This window comes from Rhizopus delemar, genomic scaffold (genome assembly GCF_000149305.1).
Source record: "Rhizopus delemar RA 99-880 supercont3.2 genomic scaffold, whole genome shotgun sequence".
In the NCBI taxonomy this organism is placed as follows: Eukaryota; Fungi; Mucoromycota; class Mucoromycetes; order Mucorales; family Rhizopodaceae; genus Rhizopus; species Rhizopus delemar.
In genome coordinates, this window is record NW_027137828.1 from 1,244,223 (window position 1) to 1,264,446 (window position 20,224).

The following is a 20,224-nucleotide window of genomic DNA, read 5'->3' on the forward strand; positions in this document are numbered from 1 at the left end:
TAGGCTTTCTTGATACGTAGTAGACAAAATATGGGTGCATAATTTTGAATTCATTGTGCCATCATATACTCGATAAGCATATCCTGGTCCTCGAGATGTAATACAGCCCCAAAGCTAACAGATCCGCCGCCATGCTTCATTGTTTGATTAACATGAAAGGATCGCCAAGGTTGATCGACTTGCTTCCAATAGTAGCGTATACCATCGGCACCCCAAACATTGATTTTGGTCTCATCGCTGAAGATCACAGACTTCCAGTCCTCCACAGTCCATGATGCTTTGTCGCGACACCACTTCAATCGCTTTTTCTGGTTTGTATAGCTGATGAAAGGCTTGTACTTCTTAATTCCAGACTTGAAGCCTATCTTTCTAAGAAGCCTTCTGACCGACCGTTTGCTAATACTGTATCCTAAGGACCTCAAAAAGAGCTGAGCATCAGAAGCTGTGCGTAAGAGTCCTTGTCGAAACTTTAGACGGATGATTGCATTAGTTATTTTTTTAACTACGACCGGTCGACCACCACGGTTACGAGCCTTGATGTTCTTTTCTTCCTTTCTTATCCTGTTGATCGTCCATTTAGAGACTCCTGTTGTTCTAGAAATATCCATTGTCGTACGACCTGAGCGTATTCCAGATTTCATAGCTTCTCTTTTATCGTTGCTGATTTTTTTGGGCATAGAGTGCTGGTACTTTGTTAAAATGGATAGGGTAAAAATAAGAAGTGAAATTCATAGAGAGATACAAATTAGGCAAGGGTTTATATATTTTTTAAAAGCTATTGGAATGCACTAGTGTATTATAAAATTTTACAGCAAACTAGAAAGAAATGGGTAGATTTGAAAGAAGGCTAGACAAGTACTACATTTTTGGCGAAAATTGAAATATTCAAAAAATCACTAAAAATGACCTTATTCCTGAAGGATGTCCGGCACAGTTCCGGTTTACCTAGCATAATGCATATTTTAGACTGCCTTTCAGATGGTATATGCCACAAATGTCGCAGACATATAGCGGAGATGCAATGCTGATTTTAATTTTTGTGCACCAGTTTTGTCCGCTACTGTACGTTCAGGTGTATACAAGCCCTTGAACTTGCTCAAAGTGGACCTTGCTACCCCTGGAACATGTTTCATAATCTCTGAGTATGATAAACCCTTTTTCAACAGCGACCGGATGCTTTCTTGCTTGCTACGAGATAAAGTATGTACCATGATATAAAGAAGTATAGGCTGTACGAGATAGAAGGGAAACACTGCAAAATCCAACCTTATTTATATATTTTAAGCTCTGACTAAAAGCAAAAGCGTTGTTTCATCATTACATCATTTAGTAATGCTGTATTTGTGATGTCAGAAGCGGCAACGATGTCATCATTATAGAATGCATTGAGTTGGAAAAATTGTTCGAATGCATATGCTTGACGCAATTTAATCTTACTATATATGGAAGTAATTCCATACCCCTGAATTTCTATATGCTATATGTCACAACTATCGCTTTCTAATGAGGTATTGTACGTAGTTCTATCTTATCTGACTGCAGAGATACAAAGCCAAACGTATAGAATTGCAAAACATTCGAACAATTATTCCAACAACTGTACTTCCCTTGCAGTCTTGAGTTGGCCTTGTACAACTCAAAGCTTGATGAATCTGTTCGTCTGAGCGGACACAACCATCGGTCTACCACCAAGTCGACGCTGTCGGTTTGGGAAAAACTTGTTCGCATAGTTATTAACTGTTGCATACGTAACCCTAAAGCGTTTCGCAACCTCCATGGAGTCTTTTCCAGCAAGTAGAGCGGACTTTATATCGTTTTTGATGTCAGCAAAGAGAGGTTTAGGCATGATTGAGGTGTTTAAGATATTTAAAAATTAAATGGAAAAAATTAGGAAAAAGAGAAAAGCGACTCCTTTTATTCTTTTGGAGCCTTTATAAGTCATAATAAGTCATTAAACGTCCGCGGAGTCTGTCTGTTGGTCCGTGTAACCGACATTTATGGAAGTGAAAAAACTCTAAAAATAAACGAATCTTCGTTTGGCAGTTGTTTTCGGATGAATAATCACCATCTGAGATTGATAATTTGTCATACTATCTTCTATTTTTAGTGCTACATATATGCAAAATTTCAAGGCGATACACCAATTTGGTAGAACATAACAATCAAAAACGCTGATAACGTCATAACGTTTTTAGAGTTTTTTCACCCACTGTACAGATCAAATAAAAGTATTTTATAACGGAATCAATGTCTTGCATAAATTTGAAATTTTTAAGTTTGATAAGGATATACCTATTTGTATTGGTACAGATCTTATGCCTAAGTTAAACATTAACTTGACAGGTTTAGCTGTTACGTGGGATAGTCCTAATATCTCTACAATACCTGATCCAATAGACCCTTCACCTATCAAACCTAACAAGTCACCCGCTGGTACTCACCAACAGCGTGAACAACTTATGGACGCATTACAGCCATATTTGAGCGCTAATGCTAAGATCCCTAGCACATCTGCATGTCCTCTACCTGAAGCGATAGTTCGCTTGGAAACTGAACCAGGTAAAACGACTTATAGACGACAGTATCCTATTGCACTGTCAATCCAGCCTAAAGTACAAGAACAGGTTGATAAATGGTTAGCAGATGGCGTGATTGAAATAGCCCCTCCTAATACTGCATTTAACTCTCCTTTGTTGACTGTACGTAAGAAGGACGCTAATGGTAATTATAGTGACGATATACGGGTATGTATAGACCCCAGACATATCAATGCAATACTCATTAAAGATCGTACCGACCGCTTTCAATTACCATTGATAGCTGAGTTGCATCAAAAAATGAGTGCTGCTACGCTATTCACAGTACTTGACCTCAAACAAGCTTTTCATCGTCTACCTCTAGCTGAAGAGCATAGAGCACTCACAGCTTTCACATTTAACGGTCAACAATATCAATTCTGTAGAGCACCATTCGGTTTGACCCCCATACCAAATCACTTCCAACGTGTGCTAACTACTCTCTTACATGACTTGCCATACGTAACATGTTTCATCGATGATTTAACTATCGGTACTGGACCCGATATTGAGGAACATATCAAATGCGTAACTACTGTCATCGAACGACTTACATCAGCTAAATTTATTCTTAACGTTGATAAATGTCATTTTATGCAAACTTCTGTAAACATCCTGGGCTTCACTATTAGCCACAATAGTCTCTCACTGGATAGCAGAAAGGTTGCAAACACTTTAGCGTGGCCAATACCAAAGACTGGAAAAGATATACAACGCTTTCTAGGTCTCGCTAATTATTTTCGAAGTCATCTCCCAAATTTCTCTACAATGACCGCACCGTTAGATAAACTACGTAATGAAGGTTCATTGGAACACATTTGGATTGACAAACATCTACAGGCTTTTCGAAATATACAGACAGCCTTATCTAATGCTCCTGTTTTGTCTATACCTGACATGCGTCATGAATTACAGCTAGCTACAGATGCTAGCAACACAGGAATTGGCGGTGTACTTTATCAAATTATTGACGATAACTGTCGTATCCCAACATACTTTAAACATGATTCATATTCAATTTATAAGAAATCAGAGTAATGAATGCTTTACAAAGATTTATTACAGTCTTTTCTCTATTATTCGGTCATAACTAATTCCACTCCTTTAACTCAATGCAAGCTTTTAATATAACTCCTGATGCAATGCAACTGTCATGTTTTGACATGTCAATAAGATAACAGTCTTATCATTCTAAGCTAAATCTTTACAAATGAGTTTGAATAAGAATAGATCCTGATAATTACCAACTGCCCTGAACAGCCAAGTTTCACTTTCATCTCAACAGTTGATTATTTACATCAGTTTATAAAATTTTTCTTATACATGTCAAATCATATCGGTCGTAACTATCTCTTGTCATTTAATCTCAGGTCTTGCTCAAACTAATATAAATAGCCTTGGAATCTTTCTTTAATAAAAGTAATTCGACTTTAGAACTATTGTTCGGTCTCGTTAATTCTTCTTTTTCATATTTTAAATACTTAAAAACACTTCATTTTTTTTAACGAATTCTGAACTTTTGTTTAAAATTACAAAATATGGCTGACAACGATCAATCCACTCAAGTTTCCTCCCTTAATAAGAAAGGCAACCTTAATCAACAAGAAGAAGAGACATCCAGGGTCAGTGAAGACATAGAAATGGCTATCGTTGAAGAAGCTGCTTCTACCACTTCAAATGGTTTTGAATTAAAAGAAGATCCATCTATCGATGCTGTTATGGGTCTGAGGGTTACATTGACAGACCTTAGACAACAGATCGCTCGTGCTGTGGTAACTGGAGCTCCTCAAGAAGAGCTAACCAAGCTCCAAGAACAGGCAGTTAATATAAAGAACTGCATCCAGTTCTTAGATGATGCTCAAGCTTTCTGTATTACTCCTCCTACACCCGTAGGTAATGCTGTTTTCAGTCCTGGCTTCTCAAATACTGCTTTTAACACTCGGTCGGCTCATATTATCCCACCTGATCTTCCTGTCTGGCAATGGAGGGGTAATGTCTGGAGAAAAGATGCCGATGTACATGACTCCGTAGAAGACTTACTTGACACCTTCTCCCTAATCATTGAGTCAAATGGTCTATCTGTTGATTCGAGTTGGTCTCGCCTGGTCCCAATCAAGATGAACCGAGATCAACGTTCATGGTTTAACGAGGTTCTAAAAGGGCGTAGTTTGACTTGGTCTGAAGTAAGAAAGATCATTGTCAAGACCTATGCTGCACAAGACGTAGCTCAAGAATTGGAATACATGGACCAGCTCCTGTCACTTAAAATGCTTCCAACCGAGTCCATTGAAGCCTTTACAGATCGATTTCAACGTATTCGAAGGGCTGCCAAATGGGATGATGACATCAGGACCGCTTCCATTTACAAGCGTGCTTTACCAGGCTTTTTACGTCAGGAGGTCTCTCGTTCCTTGCTAAACCTTGGTCGAGATCAACAAGACTCCGTGACAAAAGTTGCTGCCAAAGCACGAATGGTCCTGTCATCAAACCTTTGTTCAGAAAGTGGCTCATCTAACCGTCAAGAATCTGGGTTAAAAATTTCCTCCTCGCCTCTCCTTTCTAAGGGAACAGAAGCATCGAAGTACAATCCAAACAACTTGGAAACCTCAAACAACCAACTTGGCAATGGTAAAAGAGTGTCTATGGGTAGTATGAAGAACAAGTTCCGCTGCGCTATCCATGGTATTGCCAATCATCCCACTGAAAGATGCAACAAGTACAAGGATTTGCTGAAGCAAAACTCTTCCTCGGTGATCACTCCTTCTGCTGCATCTAATAGATCTTTATCATTTGTGTCTGTTGCCAAGAACTGTTATCGATGTTTGGGTAATGTCCCTTGGTCCAAAGAACACGCTGCTCGCTGTCCTCGTGACAAGCCTTATCATGGTCCAACTAAGGCCATCCGTTCTGTTCGCTTGGATACTGCAAATTCCAATGGTAACAAGCCCAACCTCACCGTCACTCCTCAAGCTAGACCACAACAGGCGTCCTCCAAGGTGTCTAGTGGTGATAGCAACTTGATGGACGTGGATGACGAGGGTTATCCAGTTAGCTATGACTGTAAGAAATTAACAAAACAGAATGAAGTATTTAAAAATACTAACCATTCTTTAATTGTACCTATCACTATAGAGAACGTGAACACTATGGCCCTGGTTGATAGTGGTTCTTCTTTTAGCTCGATAGACACAAAATTTGTTAATAAATATAATATTGCAGTTGATAGAAATGTATCTGGTTCCGTTATACTTGCTACAAGTGATAATGTTAGTAAACGTTTCGGTACAACCAAATTTCCATTAAGTGTTATTTACGGTGATAATGATAAAAATCTTATTCATACATCCCATTCTTTTGAAGTCCTTCCTCTTTCCTTGGATACTGAAGTTGTAATAGGATTAGACCTAATGCACAAGTTGAACATTCTTGTTACCAACTTAGCTATCAGACATCCTAATCTTGCACCAGTTATTGACAAAGAGATTACGGATGACACACCTGAACCTAACAAAGCTCCTTTCGGTACACTTGAGCAACAAGCTCATTTCCATAATGCTATTAAACCATTTGTTGATCAAAATGCCTTAATACCAAAGAATTCATTCTGTACTGTACCCGAGTCAGTTATACGTTTAGATACTGTTAAAGGAAAAACCGCTTACCGTGCACCATATCGTACTCCTTTTAAATTACTACCAATCATGCGTGAATGTATTGACACTTGGTTAAAGGATGAAGTTATTGAACGTGCATCACCTAATTCGGATTGGAATTCTCCTTTAACATTGGCACCTAAGAAAGACTTGCTTGGTAATCTCACAGGACATCGACCCTGTCTCGATCCTCGCTTGTTAAATTCTATTCTCGTGTCAAACGATAGACATCCTATTCCAAAGATTGAAGAGATTTTCGATCAATTACAAGGATCAACTATCTTTACCACTCTTGATCTTCGACAAGCATTTCATCGATTCCAAATCTACGAACCTGATCGTGTTAAGACCACATTCACTTTTGAAGGTCAACAATACCAATTTAGAGGTTGTCCATTTGGATTGAAACATATTGCTTCCCGTTATCAGCGAGTGATTAATATTGTATTACGTGATTTACCTTATGCACAGGCTTTTGTTGATGATATCATCATATTTTCCAAGTCTTATGAGGAACACATCACACATGTGCAAAACATAATTCAGAGATTAACTAAAGTGAACTTGATCCTTAACCCAGACAAATGTCATTTTGCGCAGTCTACTGTTTACTTGCTTGGTTTCTGTGTTGATGCCAAAGGGTCTCGACTCGATCCTCGTAAAGTTACAAACGCTTTGACTTGGCCTAGACCTTCATCTGGAAAAGAGATTCAACGCTTTTTAGGACTGGTAAATTATTTTAGAAAATACTTGCCAAATATTTCTGAAGTCACTGCGCCTTTGGACAAATTACGTTTCGAAGGTAAACTTGATAAACTTTGGACATCTGAACAAGAAAGTGCTTTTGAAAAAATCAAGGCATTATTGTCTTCTGCGCCACTTCTTCATCATCCAGATTTAGAACAACCTTTTTACGTTGCTACTGATGCTAGTAACTATTCAATTGGTGCTGTTCTTTACCAAGTTATCAAAAATGAGACTCGATATATCGGTTTCATGGCACGCTCACTTTCTTCATCTGAAAAGAATTATTCTACCACTAAACGTGAGCTATTAGCAGTGATATTTGCACTAAAGAAGTTTCATCCATTTTTGTGGGGTAACCCATTCACCTTATACACTGATCACAAGGCCCTGACTTATCTCCACACTCAGCCTGTAGCTAACGCTATGATGATCAATTGGCTGGATACTATACTGGATTATAACTTCAAAATCATCCATCGACCTGGTATTCAAAATATTCTGCCAGATGCTTTGTCGCGTCTTTTTGAACCTGAAAAAACGCTGGAGGGGGATAATAAAACCATCAAAACAATTGTCACTTCACAAATTATCAATTCTAACGGATCAATTCTTACATCCAGAATGATGATGCCTGCTGACTTGATGACCCCAGCACCAGAAGACAGACAAAAGCTACTCATGGATACACACTTAGAAGGACACCGTGGAGCTCAAGCAATCGTAACAGCTTTACATAGCGATGGTATTCACTGGACAAAGCTCAAGGAAGATGCACTTGAAATAATACGTAGTTGTCCTGATTGCCAAAAATTCAATATCGCAAAGCACGGATACAATCCCTTAACCTCAATCTATGCTGATGCACCTTGGGATCACATCTGTATCGACACAGCCGGACCTTTCCCTACTTCAGTACAAGGTAATCAATACATCCTTCTGGTAGTGGACGTCTTTACACGATATTGTGTACTCAAAGCCTTGCCCGATAAATCCTCTCTCACTATTGCACTTGCATTAAGGAGTATCTTATCGCTCTTTGGTCGACCAAAAATTATCCAAAGTGATAATGGTACTGAGTATGTCAATGAAATCGTCAGACTGTATGTTGAATCATCCGGTATTGATCATCGTCTCATATCAGCTTATCATCCCCGAGCTAACGGTATAGTTGAACGATGGGTTGGCAAAGCAAAAAATATTTTGCACAAAAGATTACAAGGCAGAACTGAGGATTGGGACTTGTATGTTGACAGTACCCAAGAAGCCCTCAACAATACACATACAGCTTTACACGGCACACGACCTTTCTCATTGATGTTCGCAAGACGTCCCAATGAAAACAAGGATTATAATAACGTGCTGGACAAAACTAAATCGCCTGAAACAATGAAACAGTTAGAAACTAGAATTAACGAGTTTAATGACACTGTCTTACCTGCTATTCGTGAAAAAATAAAAACTTCACAAGCTGCCTCTCGAGACAAGTTCAACCAAACTCACAGAATTCTAACCGATATCCCCACTGGTAGTCAAGTCACGCTCAAGAATGTAAACCGTGTTGCAAAAAGTGATCCCCTCTACGTTGGTAATTACACTGTCAAAAGAAAAACTCAAGGTGGTTCATACGTGTTGGTTGATGCAACTGGAGCACTCTTACCAAGAGATGTACCTCCATCGCAAATAAAGGTTATTTCCCAGGAAGTATCTTTATCCAATACTGATCAATCTGAATCATACGATGTTGAGGCAGTTTTACACCATAAGGGATCACCGGGTAATTACTTATATAAAGTTCGATGGAAAGGTTATGGAGAAGAAGATGACACTTGGGAACCGGCTAGTCATTTCCATGATTACAGACCGATCCAAAAGTATTGGTTACGTATAAGTGAACAAGAACCAGCGCGCGAGGTTCAACTTGTTCCTAAAAAAAGATACAACCAAGAAAAGAAAAAATGTGCATCGCAATGTAACTAACTCTAAAAGAAACAGACGTTAACACATTGACCTTCTTCCACCCAACTTTCATTAACTATACATATATGTTACCAGCAAATAACGCAATTATAAAATATTTACAAGGATAGTAAAAAATGGAATTTTTTCTCATGCCTTAATATTTTTCAATTTGCACGTTTGTACGCAGTCACATTTACAGACAAACATCACTTTAGCAATAAATTCCTGTTTAGGGTTTATTATCGCCTAAATGCTTTGTTCCATTCTTGAACACTATACTTTATATGTTTATATAAAGAGCCACTATACGTTATATGACTTCACCCTACCAAGCACCTATTTCTTACAACAAATAGAGCTCATCTTGACATCTCAAACCTCATTTTGACATTCAGTTAAACAAACATCTTTTTACTTGCCACATTAATTCCAGAAAAGATAATTACAACCTGGAAGGGGGCAATGTCATGTTTTGACATGTCAATAAGATAACAGTCTTATCATTCTAAGCTAAATCTTTACAAATGAGTTTGAATAAGAATAGATCCTGATAATTACCAACTGCCCTGAACAGCCAAGTTTCACTTTCATCTCAACAGTTGATTATTTACATCAGTTTATAAAATTTTTCTTATACATGTCAAATCATATCGGTCGTAACTATCTCTTGTCATTTAATCTCAGGTCTTGCTCAAACTAATATAAATAGCCTTGGAATCTTTCTTTAATAAAAGTAATTCGACTTTAGAACTATTGTTCGGTCTCGTTAATTCTTCTTTTTCATATTTTAAATACTTAAAAACACTTCAGCAACATAGATGAAAGATCAGATCTACTTAAGAAATAATTATAAAACAGTCCACTTGCATAACCAGGAACAGATCCTCACATTAAAACTTATTGACACTAGATCTACAGTTATAATTAATTAAAGTATCTGAAAAGGATTTAATTAAACCTCCATGAAAATAGTATAAATACCAGACATTATAATATTAAATAAAGATATAACTTTTTTCAGTCTCGTTGAATTTTATAGTCTTTTTTATTCTTACGAGATAACACAATAACACTCGCTATATTGGATTCGCAGCAAGAGCACTGTCGAAGTCAGAAATAAACTACTCGACAACTAAACGAGAGCTGTTAGTCATCTGTTATCTTTTTGAAAGATTTCACAAGTGGTTGTATGGATCTCATTTCACGCTGTATACTGATCATAAAAGTTTGGTTTATCTTGGCACACAAAACATTCCTAATCCCATGATGCTGAATTGGTTCGAAACTATTTTCAACTATACATTCAGAGTAATCCATCGTCCAGGAATTGAAAATGTGTTGCCGGATTCACTTTCTCGTCTTTTTTCAGACGATACGGAAAAAAGACTGGGGGGAGATAGTAATCCTCAGCAACTTTCCATAAAAAATAAAACTACAAAGTCACAGAACAAACGTACTACAGAAAACAGTACAAACATAAAACAAAGAGCTGTACAACTAGTAGACTACATGACACCACCAGAAGAAGAACGTCATAACCTATTACTAAAGGCACATTTACTTGGACACTTTGGGGCTGATGCTATTGTAAAGACAATCCACAATGATAATTTGCACTGGATTAATATTAAAAAAGATGCATTGCAGCTAGTATCCAATTGTCCTGAATGTCAGCAATTTAATATTGGCAAACACGGGTATCACCCTCCCCGTAGTATTCTACCAGATGGTCCTTTTGATCACGTCTGTATTGACCTTGGTACCCTGAACGTTACATCAACAGAAGGACACAATTTCATTTTAGTCCTAGTTGATCTTTTTACAAGATTTACAATTCTAAGACCATTAATGGATAAAACTGCAGTATCCATAGCTAATGAACTTAGAGATATCTTTTGCGCTTTTGGTTGGCCCAAAAAACTTAGTTCAGATAACGGTACAGAATTCACTAATGAAATATTTAATTCATTAATGGAAACCTCTGGTATTGACCATAGACTTTCACTGCCTTATAACCCATTGGGTAATTCGACTAACGAATCGTTTGTTGGAATAGCCAAACGAGCTCTTGTTAAAAGATTACAAGGCAAGAAAGACGAGTGGAATCTTTTCCTTCCTAGTATTCAATATGCTATGAATTGTAAATATTCTAGATTACATCATTCCAGACCATTTGTGCTTATGTATAATAGGCAACCAAATGAATTCCAGGATTATTCTAATACACAATCCTCAATACCTAACTCTAGTCAGCAATATGCTAAAGCACTAGAAAATAAACTAGACAATATGAACAACATAGTAATCCCTGCTATACGTAACCGTATTATGACTACTCAAAGAATTGACAACGAGTATTTTACAAAGAAACACCGCATTGTACATCAACAATTTCCTACTAATAGCGAAATTATGATAAAAATTGTGAATAGAAATAGTAAAACTGACCCAAGGTACGAGGGGCCCTTTGTCGTACATGGAGTCACAAAAAATGGTAGCTACATTTTGACGGATAAAACAGGTGCATTATTATCGCGCGACGTACCTACCTCGCACATCAAACTTATCTCTACAGACAACGTTGTTAATAATCGCGCTGACCAACAACAGTACGATGTGCAGGCAATTATCCAACATAAAGGAAATAACACTAGCAATTATAAATACCTAGTAAGATGGAAAGGTTATCCTCCAGAATATGATACCTGGGAACCTGCCTCAAGTTTTGATGACATGAGTATGATAGAACAGTACTGGGCAAGACGTAACGTCAATAATAACATTGGCAAACGTAAACGCTCATCTCATACTAATTTGCCAACCAAGACTAATAATCTTAACAAAAGAAGCAAGACAAAGTAACGAGCTGAATATGGTCTTTTCCCATTATTTTTTTTTCCTAAACAGGTTTTTATGGGTTTTTATCGATTATATACCAGAAGAGCATGCTCTCTCTTTTCTCTACACTTACGTCTTTAATATGAACAGCCTAAGTAATCATATTAGATATAATCCATGTACTCTTCGTTATTCATGATGTTCATCGGTTGTTCCAACCTGGAAGGGGGCAATGATGTATCCATCATTCATAACTCGATATGAAAACAGTATTAATAAGCTACGTGTAAAATATATCCAATAGACAAGCTACAGGTTAATTCGGATAATCTTCATTAAGGATAAGATGCTGCGTAATTGCACGGTTAAACTATATTAAATCCAGGAACTAAATCACAGTCAGCCGCAGTCAATGATATACGAGTATTCTATGACAAATATAACAATAGAAGAACACGTAACCCTTATCTATTTGCCATCAGCTATATCATACTCATTAATTATTAATCGATGACATGAAATATTATCCGTGTATGAAAAGTATAAATAGAGTACAATTTTCTTATTAAATAAAACAATCTCTTTATCGAGTCTCGTCCTCTCTTGTTCCTTTTTATTCTTGGATAAATCACAGGACTTTGGGATGGCCAGTCATCAATATAACACATGCTGTTATCTTCCATATACTGTTTTGTAGACTTTGATCGGTGTTTTGGGTCGTTATCATGTTGAAAAATGGATGATTTCCAATCTAGGCCATAGTACCCAAGCGTGTCTTTAAGACTTGTGCCAAGGATTTCTTGGTACACCTCTGAATTCATGGTGCCATCATATACAGTGGGTGGACTAATTGTCCCAGTGTTTGAACTTTTTTTACTTTCGACTCCATAACTCGACCAGTTCTTAGGCTATGCGGCTAGGTCTATGATCATTAGAAAGGTCGCAATCCGTACTACATCATATTAGAAACTCAGCGTTCGGAAATAGCTCATTCTGAGTTAATCAGCAATAGAAAAAAAACACCGCACTGGGACAATTTTTCCGCTATCCGCTTATTTTGCAATGCATTCCAAACATACAGTAGCTTACAAAATTGTACAAGTGTTTTGCATTTTTTGCTTCTGTAAGATTTATCGATACCAAAACGGTAAATAAGCTACAGCATGTTCTACATCATTCGAAAGTATAGCTTCTTGGCTTTCTTTTGGTACTATTCAGTCGGCGATAACGTCATTTTGGATGGAGCTATGGCCGCTTACAAATGCCGACTACACTTGTACAATTTTGGAACCGCTTCAAATATTTCAATATCAGCTTATAGTCTTGCTCGTCACAGAGTGTAAGCCACCAAAAAAGGGTTTTTTTTATTCTTCAATGCTCAAAGTATCTTTTTCTTTCTTTTTCTGCCATTTTTTTTACACCTACAGGAACTAACTGCTATATAAAAGTGTACCAACGTCCAATATGCAACCTATCAGTGAAGATCTCCGTAATCGTATCATCAGCTGCTTAAAAAACGGATACTCTATATCAAAAACAGTGAAAACAACTGGAGCAAGCCGTGAAACTGTTCAGAACGTTCGAAAAACAATAAAAAACGAAGTAAACAGCATTAAAGCAGGTCGCCCCAAGTTACTCAGCAGCAGGGATGATCAGTATTTAGTCAGATTAGTAACTGTTAAAGGTCAAGAGAATGCAGTAGAAGCTAGAAACACACTCGAAAATGACTTGCAAAAGGTTGTATCAGCCCAAACAGTGCGAAGATCGTTGCGTAGGTCTGGTTTAACCTCTTTTGTTAAGCCTCAAAAACCATTGCTCAGTGAAGTAAACAGACGAAAGCGATTGGACTGTGTTGTAAACATAGTTATTTTCTATAAGATATCAGTTGTATTAAAATAAATAACGATACACAAAGATTAAACTATGATTGAACAATTCCACACTTTTCCAAATTTAGAACAATAAGATCAGTATTTGTCATCCTAGAGAGTCTAGTCAATTGTCAACCCCAAAAGTAATTAGATCAAAGTTAATTGACTGGTTATTATTTCTATTGTTCAACTTCAGATGCATATATTAGAACATCGACAAGCTTTAGCTTAATCATTGGTTCTTCAGCACGACATCGTTGCCGAGTCTATATCTTTTATATCTACGCTCACAAAGAATATAAATAGATGCCAACTTTTTATCCATTAAACGGGGCTCTTTTGCAATATAAAGAAATCTGCAATAAAGAAGGATTTTAATTTTATACAGTAAGGGACAAAATTAGTCCGTTTTTTGGTTTTTTCGCAATGCCTCTCCGAGAATTAAATTTAGAGCTCCGCTTTGCTGACACTAAATACGCATGTAGACTAGACAAAAATGTTGGTGTAACCTAATTGCTTCTAGCTGCATTTCTTCTGTAGTTATGGCGGAAAAAGTGATTTTCCGTGATAGCTGCTAACGCCCGATTTTGCATTAGGTTCCGTATCTCCAGAAACAGTCACTGGATTGACTTGAAATTTAGTTTGGTATGTCTTATGACGCCAGTGAACGCTTACGCGTTCTCATATTTTAGCTCATTTTATTTTTTTACATTTTTTCTTTTTCCCCATTTACCTCATCTCAGATTAGCCAAACACGCCATGACAGCAAAGAATGCCGACAAACATGCCCAAATTGAAAACATGATGAACCACTCCATTCCATGGGATGTAATTCAAAAGAAAGTAGGCTGTGGAAAGTCCATGATTCGAAGGATTTCAAGGAAAGCCAAGATGCAGTCAAAAAATAGCGCGGGTAGACATCGTTTACTCACACCTAGGGAGGAAACCAAAGTGTGTTATCTCGTAAGAATAAAAAAGACTATAAAATTCAACGAGACTGAAAAAAGTTATATCTTTATTTAATATTATAATGTCTGGTATTTATACTATTTTCATGGAGGTTTAATTAAATCCTTTTCAAGATACTTTAATTAATTATAACTGTAGATCTAGTGTCAATAAGTTTTAATGTGAGGATCTGTTCCTGGTTATGCAAGTGGACTGTTTTATAATTATTTTCTTAAGTAGATCTGATCTTTCATCTATGTTGCATTGCATCAGGAGTTATATTAAAAGCTTGCATTGAGTTAAAGGAGTGGAATTAGTTATGACCGAATAATAGAGAAAAGACTGTAATAAATCTTTGTAAAGCATTCATTACTCTGATTTCTTATAAATTGAATATGAATCATGTTTAAAGTATGTTGGGATACGACATTGCCCCCTTCCAGGTCATAACTACTTCTGGATTTAGATTCATGAGTGTTCAATTGTGAAGACGAGTGTAAGTGAAGTTCTCTGTTTTGTAATATTGAGCAAAGCAATATGTTATGGCAATAATGTAATTCGTAAGTGCATGTTATAAGAATGTATAGGTAGCAACATGTGAAAGGTTTTTTATGTTGACGATTCTACTTGTGAATGAACTGTGGATAGAATGTAAATTGACATTGTAGATTGGATTATTGGAAGTTTTTGAATTATTGAAAGGTAGCGTAAGGCGTTGAGATAATACGTAATAAGATGAATTGCAGTCACGGTTAATTTCTTGCTCTTTTACGGCTTGAATTGTCGTGAGTTTTTCTTGGTCTTTTTTCACTTGAATTAGGTTCAACATTATGTTGTCCATTTCGACGATTCCAGTATTTTAGTATCGGTCTGTTGTCGTGAAAGTGTTTTTCAGGTTCCCAAGTATCATCTTTCGCATCATAGCCTTTCCAACGTACCAAGTATAACCAGTTACCAGGAGTGCCTTTGTGGTCAATTACGGCTTCGACATCATATACCTCAGATTGTTCTTCTGATATTACTTTGATATGCGAAGGTGGAATATTTCGAGGTAAAAGTGCGCCAGTACCATCAACTAGGATATAGCTTCCTCCTTGGTTCTTTCTGACAATTGTATAATTTCCAATGTAGAGTGGATCTGTTTTTGCAGTTCGGTTTATATTCTTGATCATGACTTGACTACCAGATGGTATTTCCTTGATAATTCGATGAGATTTGTTAAACTTGTTTTCGGCAGCAGTTTGAGAAGTTTTGATTTTCTCGCGAATAGCTGGTAAAACAGTGTTATTAAATTTCGTAATGTGTCCATTAAACTGTTTTCTTGTTTCATTATAGTTTGTAGGAATTGACACGTCACTATAGTCCTTGAATTGATTTGGACGTCTAGCAAACATCAGTGAAAATGGTCTTGTGTCGTGTAAGGCAGTTGGCGTGTTATTTAGAGCTTCTTGGGTACTGTCAAGGTATAAGTCCCAGTCATCGTTCTTGCCTTGAAGTCTTTTATATATTATATTCTTTGTCTTTCCAACCCAACGTTCTGCAATACCATTGCTTCGAGGGTGATATGCTGTTATAAGACGATGATCGATACCAGAAATTTCAGTGTATTTACGGATGATATCATTGACATATTCAGTTCCATTGTCGCTTTGGATAATCTTTGGACGACCGAAAAGTGATAGTATGTTTCTTAATGCGAGTGCGATAGTATGTGAAGATTTATCAGGCATTGCTTTGAGTACGCAAAATCTTGTGAATACGTCTACTACAACTAGAATGTAATTGTTTCCTTGAATTGATGTAGTCATAGGTCCGGCAGTATCGATACAGATATGATCCCAGGGTGCATCAGCATAGATTGACGATAATGGATGATATCCATGTTTGGCAACATTAAACTTTTGACAATCAGGGCAGCTGTTGATACAATCTAATGCATCTTGCTTTAAGTTTGTCCAATGGATTCCCTCACTGTGTAGAGTGGTAACCATTGCTTGTGAGCCTCTGTGTCCTTCAAGATGGATTTTGAGTAATAATTCTTGCCTTTCTTCTGGTGCTGGGGTTACAAGATCATCAGGCATCATCATGCGATTAGTCATATTTGTGTTTTTGGAATTAGCTATGTGAGGTGTGATCCAGGTTTTATGTTGGTTTTTATCCCCCACCAGCGTTCTTTCGGATTCGAAAAGACGCGATAACATATCTGGTAATACATTTTGAATACCAGGTCTGTGTATGATTTTGAAGTCATAATCCAGTATTGTGTCTAACCATTGTATCATCATAGAATTGGCGACAGGTTGAGTGTGGATGTAAGTAAGGGCTTTGTGATCCGTGTAAAGAGTGAAAGGATTACCCCATAAAAATGGATGAAACTTCTTGAGAGCAAAAACAATGGCAAGTAGTTCTCGTTTAGTAGTTGAGTAATTTTTTTCAGATGTAGACAAAGCACGAGCCATGAAACCAAGATGACGGATTTGCTTATCAATGATCTGGTAGAGAACAGCACCAATGGAATAATTACTGGCATCTGTTGCAACATAGAATGGCTCATTGAGATCAGGATGATATAAGACTGGAGCAGAAGCAAGTAGCTGTTTAATTTTTGTGAATGCGTCGTCTTGTTCTTGATCCCAAATTTTGCTGGTGAGTTTGCCTTCAAAACGCAATTTATCCAATGGAGCTGTAACTTCGGATAGATTGGGCAAGTATTTCCTAAAGTAGTTCACCAACCCTAAGAAGCGTTGAATGTCTTTCCCTGTGGATGGCTTTTCCCAAGAAAGTGCGTTTGTAACCTTGCGTGGATCGAGTCGAGATCCTTTGGCATCAACACAAAAACCAAGTAGGTAAACAGATGTTTGAGCAAATTGACATTTGTCAACATTCAGGATTAAATTAACATTGGTGAGCTTCTTGATGACATTTTGTACATGAGTAATATGTTCTTCATAAGATTTAGAAAAAATGATAATATCATCCACAAATGCAAGAGCATAAGGAACATCAGCTAGGATAGAATTGATAACTCTTTGATAACGTGAAGCAATATGCTTGAGACCAAATGGGCAACCTTTGAACATGTATTGTTGACCTTGAAAGGTGAAGGTTGTTTTGACACGATCAGGTTTGTATATTTGGAAACGATGAAAAGCTTGTCGTAAGTCTAAAGTAGTGAAAATAGTTGAACCTTGAAGTTGATCAAAAATTTCATCAATTTTAGGTATAGGTTGTTTATCATTAGATATCACAATAGAATTCAGCAGTCGAGGATCTAGACATGGTCTAAAATCTGTGAGAGTTCCATGTAAATCCTTTTTGGGTGCCCAAGTGAGAGGAGATTTCCATTCTGAACTTGGTGGAGCATATTCAAGTACTTCATCTTTTAGCCATGTCTAGACACATTCGCGCATTACTGGAATCAGTTGGAGTGGAATACGGTAAGGCGATCGATAGGCTGTTTTGTTCTTTTCTGTATCAAGATGAATAATTGATTCAGGTACTGTGCAAAAACTATTCTTTGGTATCTGTGCATTTTAATCAAGATCAGGTTTGACTGCAGCCATAAAATTAATTTGTTGATCAGTGGTACCATAAGGGGCATTGTTTGGTTCAGGAGTATCATCGATTTCTTCTTTTGCAGCAGGTTTTTTGTTTGGATGTTTTATAGCTAAATTCGTTATTAAAATATTTAATTTAGGCATCAAATCTAAACCAATGACAGCATCTGTATCAAAGGAAAGTGGAAGAACTTCGAAAATATGTGATGTGTGAATGAGAGTATCATCGTTATCACCATAAATTAAGCTTAAAGCTTTAGAAGTTGTACCAAAACGTTTACTCTTATTATCGTTTGTAGCAAAAATAATAGAACCAGAAACGTTATTATTTATATTAATGTTATTTTTATTAGCGAATGCAATATCTATCGAGCTAAAAGAAGCACCAGAGTCCACAAGGGCAAAGGTGTCGATGTTTTCTATAGTGATAGGTACATACAAAGAATGGTTAGTTTTCACTTCATTCTGTTTACTAGTTTTTTCCTTACAGTCATAGTTTGTAGGCAAGCTACTAAGATCTATGTCCATACTGCCGTGGCTGTGCTCTTGATCATTCAAGTTGACAGCGGCAGGTAAATGTTTACTTCGATTGTGAGAACCAGAGAAACGAGCAGAACGGAAAGCTTTAGTTGGTCCATTGAACCTCTTGACTTTATCTTTGCTGCATGTAGCTGCATGGTCAGGACTCCATGGTACGTTGGCCGAACATTTGTAACAATTTTTCTTTGTATTTGATGCTTGTGGAGTGACGTTGGTGGCAGTAGTGGCAGTAGTGGCGGTATTGGCAGTGGCAATCCTTTTGAGGACTTTACACTGTTCAGTGGTATGATTACCATTACCATGAACAAGACATTTTGATTTGGGCTTGAATTGAGGTTGGCCTTGCTTGCTTGGACCACTAGCATTTTTGGGATTGTGCATCGACTTGTCAGCACCACTCACAAACGAAATTGGGTTCGCAGGCGATTGAGTTGTGATGTTACGTTTTGTAACACCAGCAGCCATGGCTTCATCATTGCAAATATTTGAGGAGATCACAGTACGAGCCTTGGCAGACACCTTACAAACAGAGTCTTGCTGATTCAAAGGTAAGTTTAGCAAGGAGCGGGACACTTCCTTATATAAGGCGAGAGGCAAAGCACGTTTGAACAAGGCAGCAGTTCTAATATCATCTTGCCATTTTGCTGCGCGTCTGATTCTTTGGAATCGGTCAGTAAAAGCCTCGATCGACTCGTTTTGCTGCATTTTGATGGTCAAGAGTTGATCAATACTGTTTAGCGTCTGAGCGACATCTTGGGTGGCGTACGTATTGATGATGATAGACCTAGCCTCATCCCAGTTCAAGCTTCGACCTTTTAGCACCTCATTAAACCAGGATCTTTGGTCTCTATTCATTTTGATTGGAACCAAGCGCATCCAGTGTTGATCGATTGCAAGTCCGTTGGAGCTTACAATTAATGCAAATGTGTCCAGGAGATCTTCTACTGAATCATGAACCTCTACGTCCGTTCTCCACACATTACCAACCCATTGCCATGTAGGAAGATCATTGGGAATGAAATGATCAAAGCGGTTTGACGACTGGTTAATGGATTGTTGAGTTGTTTCAATCTTGGGAGGGTCGCAATAGGTTTGAACTTCCAAAAGGTACTTGATACAGTTTGCAATATGTGATGCTTCATTGCGAAGGCTTTCCAGTTGATCCATAGGTAAATGGTTTGATACGCCTCTAGCAAACCTTTGTGATACTTCTGTTTAGGATAGGGGGGTTTTAGGTAAAAGTAGTATAACAACAAAGATAAAGAAATACTGTTAGAACTTGGTATCTCTTTATTAAGTTAAGATAACTAAGATTGAATATGATAAAAAATAATTCTACATGTAAAAAGTGAGAGTATTTATACAGTAGTGGACAAAACTGGTGCACAAAACTTTTTTTCAGCTTTTAACCACTATTACTTGCTCACGATAATTGCGATAGTCATGAAACTATATTAGAAGAAAGATATACTAGCCATTGTAATTTATGTGTATTCTTAGCATGACATTGTTAAAACTGAGCGAGGAACATGCTT

At 37.3% G+C, this 20,224-nt stretch overlaps 8 protein-coding genes across 8 annotated transcripts; 4 read left to right on the forward strand and 4 right to left on the reverse strand.

Annotated features, from left to right (window-relative positions):
* Positions 1-50: 50 nt before the first annotated feature.
* On the reverse strand, positions 51-641 carry RO3G_02701 (uncharacterized protein; the record flags this gene model as incomplete). The annotated part of the gene is made up of 1 exon (XM_067657292.1): positions 51-641. The coding sequence occupies one exon, from the start codon at positions 639-641 to the stop codon at positions 51-53; it is 591 nt and encodes a 196-aa protein (XP_067513393.1).
* Positions 642-1,636: 995 nt separating this feature from the next.
* Positions 1,637-1,846, reverse strand: RO3G_02702 (uncharacterized protein; the record flags this gene model as incomplete). Its single annotated transcript, XM_067657293.1, has 1 exon — positions 1,637-1,846. The coding sequence occupies one exon, from the start codon at positions 1,844-1,846 to the stop codon at positions 1,637-1,639; it is 210 nt and encodes a 69-aa protein (XP_067513394.1).
* Positions 1,847-2,315: 469 nt separating this feature from the next.
* RO3G_02703 (uncharacterized protein) lies at positions 2,316-3,614 on the forward strand (the record flags this gene model as incomplete). The annotated part of the gene is made up of 2 exons (XM_067657294.1): positions 2,316-2,721; positions 2,821-3,614. 2 exons carry the CDS (start codon positions 2,316-2,318, stop codon positions 3,612-3,614), a joined length of 1,200 nt encoding a protein of 399 aa, XP_067513395.1.
* A 500-nt stretch (positions 3,615-4,114) lies between these two features.
* RO3G_02704 (uncharacterized protein) lies at positions 4,115-8,953 on the forward strand (the record flags this gene model as incomplete). Its single annotated transcript, XM_067657295.1, has 2 exons — positions 4,115-5,636; positions 5,796-8,953. 2 exons carry the CDS (start codon positions 4,115-4,117, stop codon positions 8,951-8,953), a joined length of 4,680 nt encoding a protein of 1,559 aa, XP_067513396.1.
* Positions 8,954-10,444: 1,491 nt separating this feature from the next.
* RO3G_02705 (uncharacterized protein) lies at positions 10,445-11,797 on the forward strand (the record flags this gene model as incomplete). Its single annotated transcript, XM_067657296.1, has 2 exons — positions 10,445-11,075; positions 11,238-11,797. 2 exons carry the CDS (start codon positions 10,445-10,447, stop codon positions 11,795-11,797), a joined length of 1,191 nt encoding a protein of 396 aa, XP_067513397.1.
* Positions 11,798-12,936: 1,139 nt separating this feature from the next.
* On the forward strand, positions 12,937-13,672 carry RO3G_02706 (uncharacterized protein; the record flags this gene model as incomplete). Its single annotated transcript, XM_067657297.1, has 2 exons — positions 12,937-13,112; positions 13,222-13,672. 2 exons carry the CDS (start codon positions 12,937-12,939, stop codon positions 13,670-13,672), a joined length of 627 nt encoding a protein of 208 aa, XP_067513398.1.
* A 1,672-nt stretch (positions 13,673-15,344) lies between these two features.
* Positions 15,345-17,672, reverse strand: RO3G_02707 (uncharacterized protein; the record flags this gene model as incomplete). The annotated part of the gene is made up of 1 exon (XM_067657298.1): positions 15,345-17,672. The coding sequence occupies one exon, from the start codon at positions 17,670-17,672 to the stop codon at positions 15,345-15,347; it is 2,328 nt and encodes a 775-aa protein (XP_067513399.1).
* A 453-nt stretch (positions 17,673-18,125) lies between these two features.
* Positions 18,126-19,856, reverse strand: RO3G_02708 (uncharacterized protein; the record flags this gene model as incomplete). Its single annotated transcript, XM_067657299.1, has 1 exon — positions 18,126-19,856. The coding sequence occupies one exon, from the start codon at positions 19,854-19,856 to the stop codon at positions 18,126-18,128; it is 1,731 nt and encodes a 576-aa protein (XP_067513400.1).
* Positions 19,857-20,224: the final 368 nt, after the last annotated feature.